Source organism: Trichoderma aggressivum, assembly GCF_033847375.1.
Source record: "Trichoderma aggressivum f. europaeum strain CBS 100526 chromosome Unknown scaffold_009, whole genome shotgun sequence".
Classification (NCBI taxonomy): domain Eukaryota; kingdom Fungi; phylum Ascomycota; class Sordariomycetes; order Hypocreales; family Hypocreaceae; genus Trichoderma; species Trichoderma aggressivum.
The window spans coordinates 86,528-99,230 of NW_026946375.1; the positions used below are offsets into that span (position 1 = coordinate 86,528).

General features: G+C 49.6%; 5 protein-coding genes across 5 annotated transcripts; 2 read left to right on the forward strand and 3 right to left on the reverse strand.

The window, feature by feature from the left end:
* Nucleotides 1–562: 562 nt before the first annotated feature.
* Nucleotides 563–1,918, forward strand: Triagg1_3146 (uncharacterized protein; the record flags this gene model as incomplete). Its single annotated transcript, XM_062897406.1, has 4 exons — nt 563–786; nt 850–1,075; nt 1,148–1,837; nt 1,895–1,918. 4 exons carry the CDS (start codon nt 563–565, stop codon nt 1,916–1,918), a joined length of 1,164 nt encoding a protein of 387 aa, XP_062757670.1.
* Nucleotides 1,919–2,391: 473 nt separating this feature from the next.
* On the forward strand, nt 2,392–3,885 carry Triagg1_3147 (transcriptional regulator family: Fungal Specific TF; the record flags this gene model as incomplete). Its single annotated transcript, XM_062897407.1, has 4 exons — nt 2,392–2,556; nt 2,648–2,676; nt 2,761–2,917; nt 2,989–3,885. The coding sequence occupies 4 exons, from the start codon at nt 2,392–2,394 to the stop codon at nt 3,883–3,885; spliced, it is 1,248 nt and encodes a 415-aa protein (XP_062757671.1).
* An 817-nt stretch (nt 3,886–4,702) lies between these two features.
* Triagg1_3148 (uncharacterized protein) lies at nt 4,703–6,067 on the reverse strand (the record flags this gene model as incomplete). Its single annotated transcript, XM_062897408.1, has 1 exon — nt 4,703–6,067. The coding sequence occupies one exon, from the start codon at nt 6,065–6,067 to the stop codon at nt 4,703–4,705; it is 1,365 nt and encodes a 454-aa protein (XP_062757672.1).
* A 2,341-nt stretch (nt 6,068–8,408) lies between these two features.
* Nucleotides 8,409–9,992, reverse strand: Triagg1_3149 (uncharacterized protein; the record flags this gene model as incomplete). The annotated part of the gene is made up of 1 exon (XM_062897410.1): nt 8,409–9,992. One exon carries the CDS (start codon nt 9,990–9,992, stop codon nt 8,409–8,411), a length of 1,584 nt encoding a protein of 527 aa, XP_062757673.1.
* Nucleotides 9,993–10,714: 722 nt separating this feature from the next.
* On the reverse strand, nt 10,715–12,575 carry Triagg1_3150 (uncharacterized protein; the record flags this gene model as incomplete). Its single annotated transcript, XM_062897411.1, has 2 exons — nt 10,715–12,107; nt 12,181–12,575. The coding sequence occupies 2 exons, from the start codon at nt 12,573–12,575 to the stop codon at nt 10,715–10,717; spliced, it is 1,788 nt and encodes a 595-aa protein (XP_062757674.1).
* Nucleotides 12,576–12,703: the final 128 nt, after the last annotated feature.

Below are 12,703 nucleotides of genomic sequence, written 5' to 3' on the forward strand. Positions count from 1 at the left end.
ATATGCATATATTCTCATGCTCGGCTACTAACTGATGTGATTGGCCGCTGTCTATAACAGGCACTAGATCTCCTCAACAGCCTGACAATATGCGCTCTTCCCGATGCTCCATAATGTGATAGAAACAGTGGCCCTGGCCCGTACAGCAAGCCAATGCCGGTTCGATCTTGCCGAGGCGGTGTCGAGACTAAGGAGACAGTTTCCCACGCTAACACGATTCTGTCTCGTATTCCCAATTCGGCACACGACGGTTGCTGCTAAAGTATGTAGCAGTTGTAAGAACCATACTGTGTTTATACGTGGTTTTACTGTGGTATTGCATATTAGGGATACGATCTGAAGTATGCCAGATTAGGCAATGGGGAATGCCCTCGTATGTCCAAAAAGAGATACGATGTTTGAGAGGAGAATTATAGGTGAAGAATAGATATAAGTAAAGGTGTTCCCATGATAGGTGCTAGATGCCTCTCGTATAGAATCAAGCAACAAACAAATAGACTGTCTCAGAGCATTCATTACAAGTTCTCCATCAGAACACATTCGAACATTCACAGTCGCTACCATGGGAAAGGCAAACAATCTACCCGGCGCTGCACCTCTGCCCAAGAGCTTGCTTGGCTACCATCGCCAGCTAGCTCCTTCGGCTGCTGTCAAAGTTAGTCCTCTCTGCCTTGGAGGCATGGGATTTGGAACAGCTTGGGAAGGCAGCATGGGCAGTTGCGACAAGAAGACGTCCTTTGAATTGATGGACTATTTCTACAGCCAGGGAGGCACCTTTATTGATACGTGCGTTATTGTCCAATTAAACCGAATATTAGTAGACACGGTACTAACTTTGAATCATATCAGTGCGGGCAATTACCAGAACGGAGAATCCGAGGAGATCATTGGCGAGTGGATGGCAACCCGAGGCAATCGAGAAGAGATAATCGTGGCCACAAAATACACATCTGCTTGGCGTTTGGCCGAAGAAGACACAAAGATTCAGTCAAACTACGGTGGAAATAACAAGAAGTCTTTGGCGATATCCATCGAAACTAGTCTCAAGAGGCTGCAAACATCTTATATTGATCTGGTTAGTCTCCATCCTTTTCAACAGGCTTATCCTTCATTCATAGATAAGAGGGCTAATTTCACCGTCCAACAGTACTATGTCCATACATGGGACTTTACCACAAGCATCCCGGAGCTGATGCATTCCCTGCACAACCTTGTTGTTGCCGGCAAAGTTCTCTATCTCGGCATCTCCAACACCCCTGCATGGGTCGTCGCCAAAGCCAACGAGTACGCCCGCCAGAAGGGATTGACTCAATTCTCTGTCTACCAGGGTCATTGGAGTGCGGCTGAGCGAGACATCGAGCGTGATGTTGTCCCCATGTGTCTTGATGAAGGCATTGCCATGGCTCCCTACGGCGTCTTGGGCATGGGTTACTTCCGCACTTCAGCCCAGCGTGCGGCTGAGAAGGAAGAGGAGAGAGAAGGACGCAAGGTCCCTTTCGTCGACAAGCCTCAGAAGACCGCCATGGCTGATGCTCTAGAGAAAATTGCCGTGGCACGAGGCACATCCATCACCAGCATCGCCTTGGCCTGGGCTAGATTAAAGGCACCATACGTCTTCCCCATTGTGGGAGGCCGTAAGGTTGAGCATCTCAAGTCCAACATTGAGGCACTGGCAATTGATCTTACGGATGACGAGAAGGAGGCAATCGAAAATGCTGTGCCCTTCCACCCCGGATACCCTCAGGAAATCTTGGGTGGTCCCAAGGGTGCTGTGCATCCGTCAGACCTATGGACCACGAAGAGAATGGGTCATTTTGACTGGGTAGCGCGGCCACAGGTATGTTGACAAAAGCTGAGGAAGGCTTCAGACGAAAAATACTAACAGATTCTATAGGCACCAAAGCCTCATCCTCTCTAAGAGTCTGGATAACATGTATTGAGAGGTCTTCGCTTGCTGGTAGTGCCAATCAACGGTAGACCTCTGCACTTACAGGTGCACTGTACGCAGCAAAACAGAATTAGATGTAGGCCAAACTCACAATTGAATTCATCAACAGGCTTTCAGTCGCCGAGCTTCCTCATCTTGCCGAGTTCATACCACTACTCCAAAGTTTGTTTCATATTAATGAATTGCAGCATCACAACGCCATCTTTGGCATATGAGCCTGTAACTGTATGCAATTAAACGAATAGTACTAAAGCGCTAATACTGTGTTAGTTACCTTCTGCTGACCATTTTTTGCCGTATTTGGCGCCATGCGAGGAGCGAGCGAGCGAGAGCCGAAGCATATTTAGACATCTCAAGGCGAACTCTCAAAGTTCCTTTTCTTTTGCGCAAATCATCTACTGTTAGAAGCAATTCCATACAGGTTCATCCAATTCCTCACAGCAATGCCTTCTGACGGAAATTTTGGTGTTTTCGCACTCTCCACGACGGGTGAGACCCAAATTCTTACAGCTCCACGAGTGGATGACCTCGGTCGAGAACCACGGCAACGGAAACGACACGCAAAGTCTCGCGCCGGATGTTTGTCGTGCAAATCTTCCAGAGTCAAGGTACGACTGCAAAAATCCATTCCCATCTCAACTAATGTTTCCACAATGATGGATTGAGGAGATGATGGACATGCCTCTGATGATTCCGCAGTGTGATGAGATTCGACCTGCCTGCGCGAGGTGCGCTGCCAGGAATATACCTTGCCATTATGAGTTTAGCATCATGTCCATGTTGCCAAAGTTTACACGACAACAACTTCATAGTCAGAGATTCGGGGCGAGCTCCGTTCCCAAGTCACTCGGGCTCGGTCTCGATTTACCCAGTCTACGGCTTATGCATCATTTTGATCACTACACAGCGCCAACCTTGGCCTTTGGCAGTTTAGTATGGAGAGATGGGGTGCTTCCTGTGGCATTGAATGTATGCTATTAAACTATGTCAACCCTTGTTACGATTCAGTAATACGATTCAGTAATACTGACGCCGTCTAGAATGAAGTTGTCATGCACGCCATCCTAATGATCTCGGCAGCTCACCAGCGAAGTCTTTCGCCCCACAACACTGAGCATAACAAGTCAATGTCGTATCATCTGGATCTTACCCTCTCCGGGTTTAGAGACCTTTTATCGCAAGGCACAGATGGTTTCAACCACGATATTATTATCGCGTGTGCCATGCTTCTCGTGCACTATGCTTGGTCCATGCCGTTCTTTGCATATGAAGATGACAAGATCGACATGACCAGCGAGCCCGATAGACTGCTCAAGTTTGCAGCTGGTCTCAAAACGGTCATGAAGACCATGAAGGAAGACAAGAGGTACACCAACGGCATCTTCAAGGCCCCCATGTCGTATAACAGCATCGATCAGTTCCGGCAATTTGAAGAATCACTGGCAGAGACTTTTGTCTTCGACGATATGTTTTTCAGCGCACGAACTATGCCTTTGACCAACTATGATGGACACTGTATAGAAGGTCAAGACTTCAACGCCTGTGATCGACTGACGCCGCTTCTCAGAACCTTGGATGCCGTATCCAAGGGCCGAGTCATTCACCATTTGATACCGCAGATACAGGTATATACTCTCTTCTGGCCCGCCAAAGCATCCAAAGATTTTGAAGAAGACGTGGCCGATAACAAGACCGAGGCTCTGGTCATCATGCTCTGCTTTTATGCCACTGCTTGGCGGCTTCTGTCCGAGGATGTTTGGTGGGCTAAATCTCGTACAAAGGTCATGTGTGAGTCTATTTATCAATATTTGGATAATCATAAAGATCCAAAATGGGAGGGAGATATTGAGAATGTCCGCCGCTATTTTGGGTTCGCGCAGAATAGCGCTGGTAAGTGGACAATCGGAAGCCTAGGATCACATCCTGTTGAGTTGTAAATGAGATACTTGATTGTGAATAGCTTTACACGGAGGAGTAGCGTCTAGGTTTCGTCCATTGGATTGGATAATATTAATTGAGCATGCGTATTTCACTAGATCTTACTTGAGCAGAGTTCTGCGAGAAATCAACGAGTCAGTCAGTAGCGGCGACAAAAAAAATAAAGCGACCACGCCAGGAGTCGAACCTGGAATCTCTAGAGAAGGTGATTGTAACCGAAATCTAGCGCCTTAGCCATTAGGCCACGCGGCCAACTGAATATGTCTTGGTCGGATGAAATTGAACTCTATAGAGTAATGCAATAATGACGCGATCATTCGGCCACCACGCGATACACAATGAGCTTGGACGGTGATGGAGACAATCAATTTGCCGCTCTGACGGTTGATCTGCACTTTGTCAGAGGTAACATTGTTGTACTTCGATTCAGTTTTGTGGTTGGTGCAAAGAAGAGGCCGGAGATAAAACCGTCGTCGATTGCCCAATCCGGTAATCCGGTATTAACGAGTACATGGAGTTGTGGATGGTGTGATTCTAACCTTGTTAAACATCTCTTTTAGCCTCACAGTATTAGGGGAACTCGAAAATGAAGTGCTTTATGGTGATCTTGAAAAATGGCTCATTTTTCTATCCTATATCCAGCTTCAGACGCACATGTAACATATAATGCATACACCATCAACACCGGCAGATTCTAAAATTACAGGTCTAAGTATATCCAAACATCACCCAAAGAAGAATACATAGAAAGAAAATTTTCCTTGTCTATTTCACTTACCATCCTTGACTCATAGACTCATGTCCAGTAGACGTTTCTCAATGGTCCTCTACATTCTCGTCTCTCCCCGGGTACATGATATCTTGAACAACAACTGCTCGGGCGTGGTTGTACAAGACAAAGATGAATATGACAAGCATGCAGACACTCATTCCTGTGGTAACCCACTGAAAGCTGGAGCTTATCAGCTCCTTGGCGATGGAGATTGTCGCGAGCGTAAAGCCAGTGTTTGGAAACACCATAGCCCACCAGCCAAGGTGAAAGTATTTGGGGGGCGACGAAATCACGGCAACGACGGCAATGCCAAACCACCAAAAGCTGAGGGCCCAGAGAGAGATGGCCACTAGAACGGCCACTACCTTGATGACGCTCTTGTCGATGGCCAGCTCCTCAACGCTGTCGGGAACACCATTCGCCATGCCGATCAAGGCCAAGGCAGTGAAAGATGGCGGACCAACGCACATGAAAAGGCCGGGTCGGTGCTCTCGGTTTGGAAGACCAGATTGGACCAACCTTCCAATCATATGGGCGTACATCAGTATGGCCACTGACATTCCAAGGCCTTGGCATGTAAGCCCAGCTACTAGAATTGGCATGGCTGCGACTTCAGGCTGCGTTGCCGCAATGACAGAAGCAATCGTTCCTGAGAGCATGATGGGGAAGATTGGCAAGATCAAGGTCGGCATAAAGTTCTGCAGGCTAAGGCTATGAGCCGCAAAGACGTAGCTGTATTGGCCGATGGCCAGCACCGATGTCAAGGCGACATACACCCAAAACGCAGCTTGTATGACCCATTCCAGTACGACGTGATCATCCGGTATGGCGTATCGTTGGGTACTTGTAATGATTGTGGCGATGGAGAGAAAGAAGGTTGGGAAGAAGAAGCCTTCCCTTGGGTGGGTAAGCGACCGAACCAGCTCGCCCGTGTGTAGTAAGAAGCGAGCAGTCATGGTCATTGTGATGAGTGAAAACATGATAAGGTTGATGATGTACACAACCAAACCCACAGTCTTCAGACCAGCGAACTGATGGGGTTGTGCGAATATGAGCAGGGAGAGACCACCAGTGCTCATGGGGAAAGTATACCAGGCCCATGTGAAGTGTTGAAGTCTCTGTCGAATAGGCAGTTTCGGCCGGTTCGGGTCATAGATGTCAATAGCATGAGGTAGGCCCTTTTTCTCGCTAATTGAGTGTTCTTCGTCGTCGGGGACGGGAGTGCTCGTTCGAGTAACATCGCCAGAGAAGGATCGCGCGTGATTGCTGACGCTGGATTCGAGTCGCCCACCCTCAACATCTTCGTTGTCAGAAGGAACAAACTCTCTTGAAAGTTCCCGTCCGTTAGGTTCATATATGTCAGGGGTGGGAAACCTGTCCCAGCCTTGAGAAGGCGATATATGAGCCATGCCAGGCAGCGTAGTGCAGGTATGGGGTTAGACAAAAATCAAGAGGCTACTGCAAGGACTGGCCAAAAAGATGTCTAGAATAATAGAAGCTTCTGTTCGCCAGGCCTCGAATACGTCGAGGACCTTCACATCTAAGTACTCCCAATCACCCCAGCCCGGGCTCTGTTTGCTTTGGCCCATGGACAAAATTCAAGCCCCCGGTGACTCCTTGATAGTGCCCCATAAACGTATGGCTGCGCACAAAAAGCTGACGCAACAAGTGTGAGGCCAAGGCGTCGCGATCAAGTTCACCCTCTACCAAGAGCGTCTCATTTCGATAAGTTTGCTGGTGGCAACAGGCTACATCGGCTATTCCGCTGGAGTATCAAATATCGTGACCCATGTAAGTCGGGGCTTCGCGGACCCGGGCCTGGCGCCGGCACTTGCGCCGCCCTTAAAAGCCGATCTCACTAATCGGCAGTAGATTAGGAGATGGTAACAATTCCATTAGCGAAACGGCCTGCTAGGAGACTTTCAGGGGTTGTGCGATCTGCGAGGCAGAACTGGTATCCGTACTCTCTACATCGGCAACAAGTTGGATAGTACATGTATTCGCAAACCCCTTTGCCACCCTGTCACGGAACCGGCAGGGATTTCTAACGTTGAAAATGGAGTAGCGAAATGGTCAAACTGCACGTATCCGTACCCTATCATGGTTCTTCGGTGTTGTCGAGCCCGCGCGTGCTCCAGGGAGTTCCATCTGCGGTGAGGCTAATTGCTTTGACAGGTACGGTTGGATTCAATGTGGTCCTATTACTTGGCATCTGCGCCAAGATCTGACTGGATTCAACCCTATATCCTTGAAGAATGCAAGTAAAAGCGCAAAGTCTACGCAACACGGGTCGTGTCACGCAAAGTCGCCGATCCATGTAGTAATCTAGCCATACATGAAATATCCACATTATAAACTTGGCAGTTGAAAATTTCGACGCATTTTGGAATTAGTAATTATGCTTGAGAGAAACTCCCAAAGCGTGGCACTGGGGTAGTGGGGGGAAACGGCGAGCCCTGGTGTTATAAGCGGAAGCCCGCAGATTTTCGGTCGGCCGAGGACACATGCATCGGCAATGCCAAACAATGAACTGTTTGCGGCCCGTAAGAAATAGCCACTCAGAGAGAAAGAGTCCGCTTGTCCTACGTGCGTGTCTGTACTTGGAAGCCGTCTCTTGGCATTTCACTAGCTGGGATCCCGGGAACTCGAACTGAACTGCCGACCCGTAATGAAACTCGAGTACGAGTCCACGGATAATCCGGGAATATACAAACACAGCAAGTATATACTTTTCATGATTACAATTACTATCGTCGTGCAGCTTATAGGGCCGATGTCTTGGTAACCTTTAGAACATGATGCTATAAGGTTGCAGCTGAGACAGATTGCTCGTAAAAACGAGAAAATCCGAGGTGGTATTGTAAGTGCAGTCAAGGGTCTTGAGTCAAGCATTTTCTTGGTATCGGTTTTTACTCCCAGTTAGTGCGAGAAAGAATGAGACAATCGACCAAACACTGCCTCTTTGCATTGCCCACTTAATTCGATTGGATATCATGACTCTGAGGACCGGCAACTGATGCATTTCCGTTCAGCCATTTCGTATCTACCGCATGTTGGCTTGGCAGTCGACAACCCTGCTGTATATGCCGAGGAGTCAATCTTGTACTAGTATTTGCTGCAAGATAAAGTTGACAAATGGTATACCTAGTTGAAACGCAAAGCGCCTTACAGTCCAGCGATTGTGCCATTGTTTCACCCAAAAATAGATGACGGACGCCCTACTCGTATATAGATCTGACACGGCTCGGGCTTGGCAACTCTAATTTTGATGTACGGATCTGCATGGGCTATCTCGACTTGGGTTGTATAAAAAGTCTTATCGCCCGCCAAGCGACTCTGCTCAGCCTCTGTGGAATTACGCATCACCGTACCAACGGAAAGGGGTAGGTGATGATATGTGACGAGCATCTGTATTATTGCCCTTGTCCATGCAGGCAGTGCAGAAAATCTTGATAACGAACGTGTGAAATTAAGTAAAACATTCAACAATTTGACTTTTAGTTTCGAATCCGGGTTGTTTTTTAACCTTATCCTCTCTATGGAGACCTCTTACATACACCTACTATATACAGAAAGCACCCCTGAAGAAATGTAGAGAGTTCTAGTTCCGATGTGTAGCGTAGGAAGTGTTTCTATCTGACACCAGGAGCTCGACATATCTGTCTGATACGCCTTCTATATCAACATTGAGTCGTCTACGTTGATCGCAACGCCAAATATAATCGTCATATCATCAGATGCTTCAACTTCCTATGTGCTCATCTCGTATTTACTTCTCGCCCTCAACTTCTCCCCATACGCCCTAAAGAACCAAGGAATAGGTGCCATCACCAATGTCACAAAGCCCAGGATGCTCGTAGCCCATCCCGCGCCAAGATTCTCATACATTTGTAATGCAAAGAGTGGGAACACGGCAGACAGCAGATAACGACTGAACATCATGGATCCTGATGCGGACGCCCCATAGAGCGGACCATACGCATCCAGCATGAAGAGATTAGCGCCCGCATAGACAAGAAGAGATGACAACATAACAAGGCCTTGGAAGACAATGGGTACAATCCAGTGTACGTGGTAATGTACCGTCCAGCCAACAATGAAGAGACAGATTGGCAGCATAATGCTTCCAATCAGAGCCGACATGAGACGATTCTCCGAGGGTAGTGGCTCATCGTCATCATGGCGAAGCTGCCACTCCGTCAAACGCTTTTGGTAGGAGAAAAGATCAATCAGAATCAGGGGCGCCGCCGCAAGAGCCGTGCCGCACATCAACCCCAAATACGACAACGGCTCGCTCTCCGCTGGCCATCCATAATAGTGCCTGAATATCCACGGCACAGACACGACAAAGGTGTACAAAAGACCAAACAGGAAGCCGTTATACACGCTTACTAGTGTGACAATCGGCTCCGTGAACAACATGTGCAGGGGCCGCTGGATCAGAGTCGTAAAAAAGTATCTAAACGCTCGCCCCGGTGACGTTCTCTGGGATGCCGAGTCACGCAATCCTAGACGTGTAGCTCGTCGTTTGAGAATCACCTTCTTGTACGTCTCGCGAGTGAAGCACACAGGGATGTAAAACGCAACCGTGATGACGATGGAGATCCACTGCGTCCATTGCCAAGGCTTGACAAGCAGGACAAACCCTCCAATCAAGGGCCCAAACGCAGCACCAAACGACGGCACAGCATAGTAACCCCCCAGGCTGACGCCCCGATACCGCGGCGGCGTAAAGTCGAGCAGCGTGGCCGGTGCGTTGTTGATCAGGGGCGAGGCAAACACGCCGGCGAAGAAGCGGCAGGCCGTCAACCCGGCTACTGATCGACTGAAGCCGGATCCGAGCATGAACAGCACAAAGACTGGAGTCGAGAGCATGAAGACGGATTTGCGGCCGTATGTCTCTGAAAGTGGCGCGCCGACCATGGGCCCAAAGGCAAGCCCCAGATTGTACAGCGAAAGGGGTAGGACAGCGACAATGCGGCTGCAGTGGAGGGCTGATGCGACGGCGTCTTGTGCGGGCGCATACATTGATCCAGCTACGGTTCCAATCATGGCCAGCATGGTGATGGCAACGGTGCTGAAGATGCGCAAAGCGGCAGAGAAGTTGCGAGGGTTGTCTGGATCATCGGGGCCGGTCCAGTCGTAGGCAGCGTTGATGGTAGGGGGTAGGACGATGTTGGGTTCTTCGTACAGATCCTGTTCCTGACACTGGCCCTGTTTCTCATTCTGTCGATACTCAACCGCTGGATCTGGTGTATTATCGACGGATGCTTGCGATATCATCTCCTCTCGTGGATCATGAGACGGTGATGAGCGATAAATCACGTCTTCCATACTGTAGGTCGATTGTCCTAAGCCGCCTCTTATCAATCCGGAGCAACCGTTCTCTCATCGGTTTCGTAACGACACTCTAGAACTCATATCTCATCCAGCGTATGATTTTCCTCCTCTGACTTAGTCCAGCAAAGGTTCCCTCTTTGGGCGCACGACACGAAACCAGCCCACAGTCCAACACACGCATGTATTCGATGACAAAGAGTAATACAGCGATGAGTTGACAAAAAAAGAGCCCTTATAAATAGAGAGAGAAAACGGGAGGGATCTGCGTCCCTTTACATTAGCAACCAGAATACATGTCCATAAACAAGGTTCTTACCAGGCCGATAATTCATCGGGATCAAGTACCGAATTCCCGGCGCAAAATCGTCAAATCTCCGCATCCGGCTTCGGCGCCCCAGAAAATTCAACCCCGGACTATGACAATTGAACTCTGCCTAAACCAGTAAATTTAGCCGTAATTTTCTTCTGTTTCCTTCCCACTTGTGCTAAGTCCAAATGGCTGTTTGTGTTAATAAATACTCGCTTCCAAAGACGGAACAAATCCAGTCATTTATGAGGAAATTTCAAGTGTGGAGAGAGAGAGGAGAGAGTTTTTGAAATGATTCATTATATATATTAGGTATCATATTTTGCTACACTTATTTTTGGTATCATATCCCAGCCCTGCTAGAAAGCATCACACACATCTGTACGTCAAAGAAGAAAAAGAGAGAAACTTAAGGCTCCTCGTCGGCGTCCTTGCCCAGACCAGGTTGGTTCTGGCCAATGTACTCGGACTTCTTGAGCATGTTCCACTTGTCCTCGTCGGAGTCGAGGTGACGGAAGCAGAACCAGAAGGCAGCACCACCAACAAAGGCAATGCAGGCGACAGTGGTGTAGTTCCAGACCAGCAGGGGATCATCGGACAGAGGAGTAAAGGCCTCGCCAATAGCGGCGGAAACGGCGCTCATGAACAGGTTGACACTCATAACGAGAGACTTCATGTTCTCGGGGGCCTTGGAGTAAGCATACTCGTAGGAGGTGACGTTGGCAAAGATTTCGGCGAAACCAATCAGGATGTAGGGCAAGCACTGGGCCCAGACATTGATGGGGGCAGGAGGGCAGAGCTCCTCCTCGCCGTCGACGATGATGGTGCCGTTGGCGTGATCGCCGCAAGGGCTCTTCTTGTAGATGTAGTACTGCATGACAGCGGAGGCAACCATGGAAAGAGAGGCAATGAAGAAACCAGTGGTCATACGCTTGATGGGGGTGAAAGCGACGCCAATCTTGCGGAGACCGGGGTACAGGAGGTGGTCGATCAGGGGGATCATGATGACAATGGAGATGGGGTTCAGGTTCTGGATAATGTCGTTGGGGACACCGTGCAGCTCCATGGTACCAGCCTGGATGGTCAGGTTACCAGTCATCTGGTTGTAGGCCAGGAAGAAGACGGGCAGGAAGAGGAAGACCTTGCAGGCCATGAGACCACGGCGGACCTCGTCAACCCAGGCATCGTCGTAAGTCATCCACGCGGGTCGGTCAGAGATGGCGATGCGAGAGGGGCGAACAACGTCCCAGTCGATCTTGAAAAAGCCCTTTGACCTCTTGCGGGCATAGAAGAACATCTGCATGAACTTCTGGAGCAGAGATCCGGTAGGGGGCTGCAGGCGGTAGTTCTTCTTCTGGCTCCACAGGACGACGGGGGCGAGCAGAAACATGCCGGTAGGGATGAGGAAAGCAACCCAGAAGCCGACGTACTTCTCGACGTAGACCATGGCAATCTGACCGGCAAGAGATCCGATGTTGATGGCAAAGTAGAAGTAGAGGAAGATACGGGTGTTGGTGACGGCAGGGTCGATGATGACCTTCTCGCCAGAGGCAAGGGTCTCGACGCGCATGCGTCTATCTTCGTTCTGATCGGCAAGCAGGGGAGAGACGTTGGCCTTGAAGAAACCAGTACCAACGCAGAGGCAGATGAGACCAATGATGAAGGCGGCAAAAGCGCTGTCCTTCTTCACGATCACACCAGGAGCGGCAGAGGCGACGAGAATGACGTGGGCAATGGTGGAGATACCAATGGCAAGGTGAAGAGTCCAGAAACGACCCATGCGAGCATCAGCAATCCAGGCACTGTTTGTATAAAGTGTAAGTAACCCAAACAATTTGCACAGCAGAGCAAGACGAGTCAAAAAAAAAGGCTTACCCAACAAGAGGCATGATGTAGGCGAAGAACTGGTTGAACAAGCTGATGCCCTGAGCAGCCTTGGGGCCCATTCCCAGGGCACCGGGGAGGCCATGAGGAGCAGAGCCAGTGGTTGATCCCGGGGGAAGAGGGCGGTTCACAAAGTTTGTGTAGAGGACGGAAGATCCGTAGTAGGAGAAACGCTCGCAAAGCTCAACAAAGGCAATGGTGTACATGCTCCACTTGATCTTTCCGGAGACACGGCGCAGAGTGCGCAGCTCTTCCTCGGTAGGGAAGTCATCGTACTCCTCGTCGCCTCGGATGTCGACGGCGTGAGGGGTCTTGTCGTCAAAGCCAGCCGCGCGGTGGTCGGCCTCGGCAATGACATCGACGTCGAGGTTGGCAGCGTTGCTCATGGTGAAGGTAGGTTGAAGGGAACCTGGCGAGCTTCTAAGTGGCTCGAATTGACGACCCAGCAAATGAAGTGGGCAAGAGACGGATGGGCTTCGCAGCACAAGGAGAAGGAAAGGGAAGCCATTGAGTG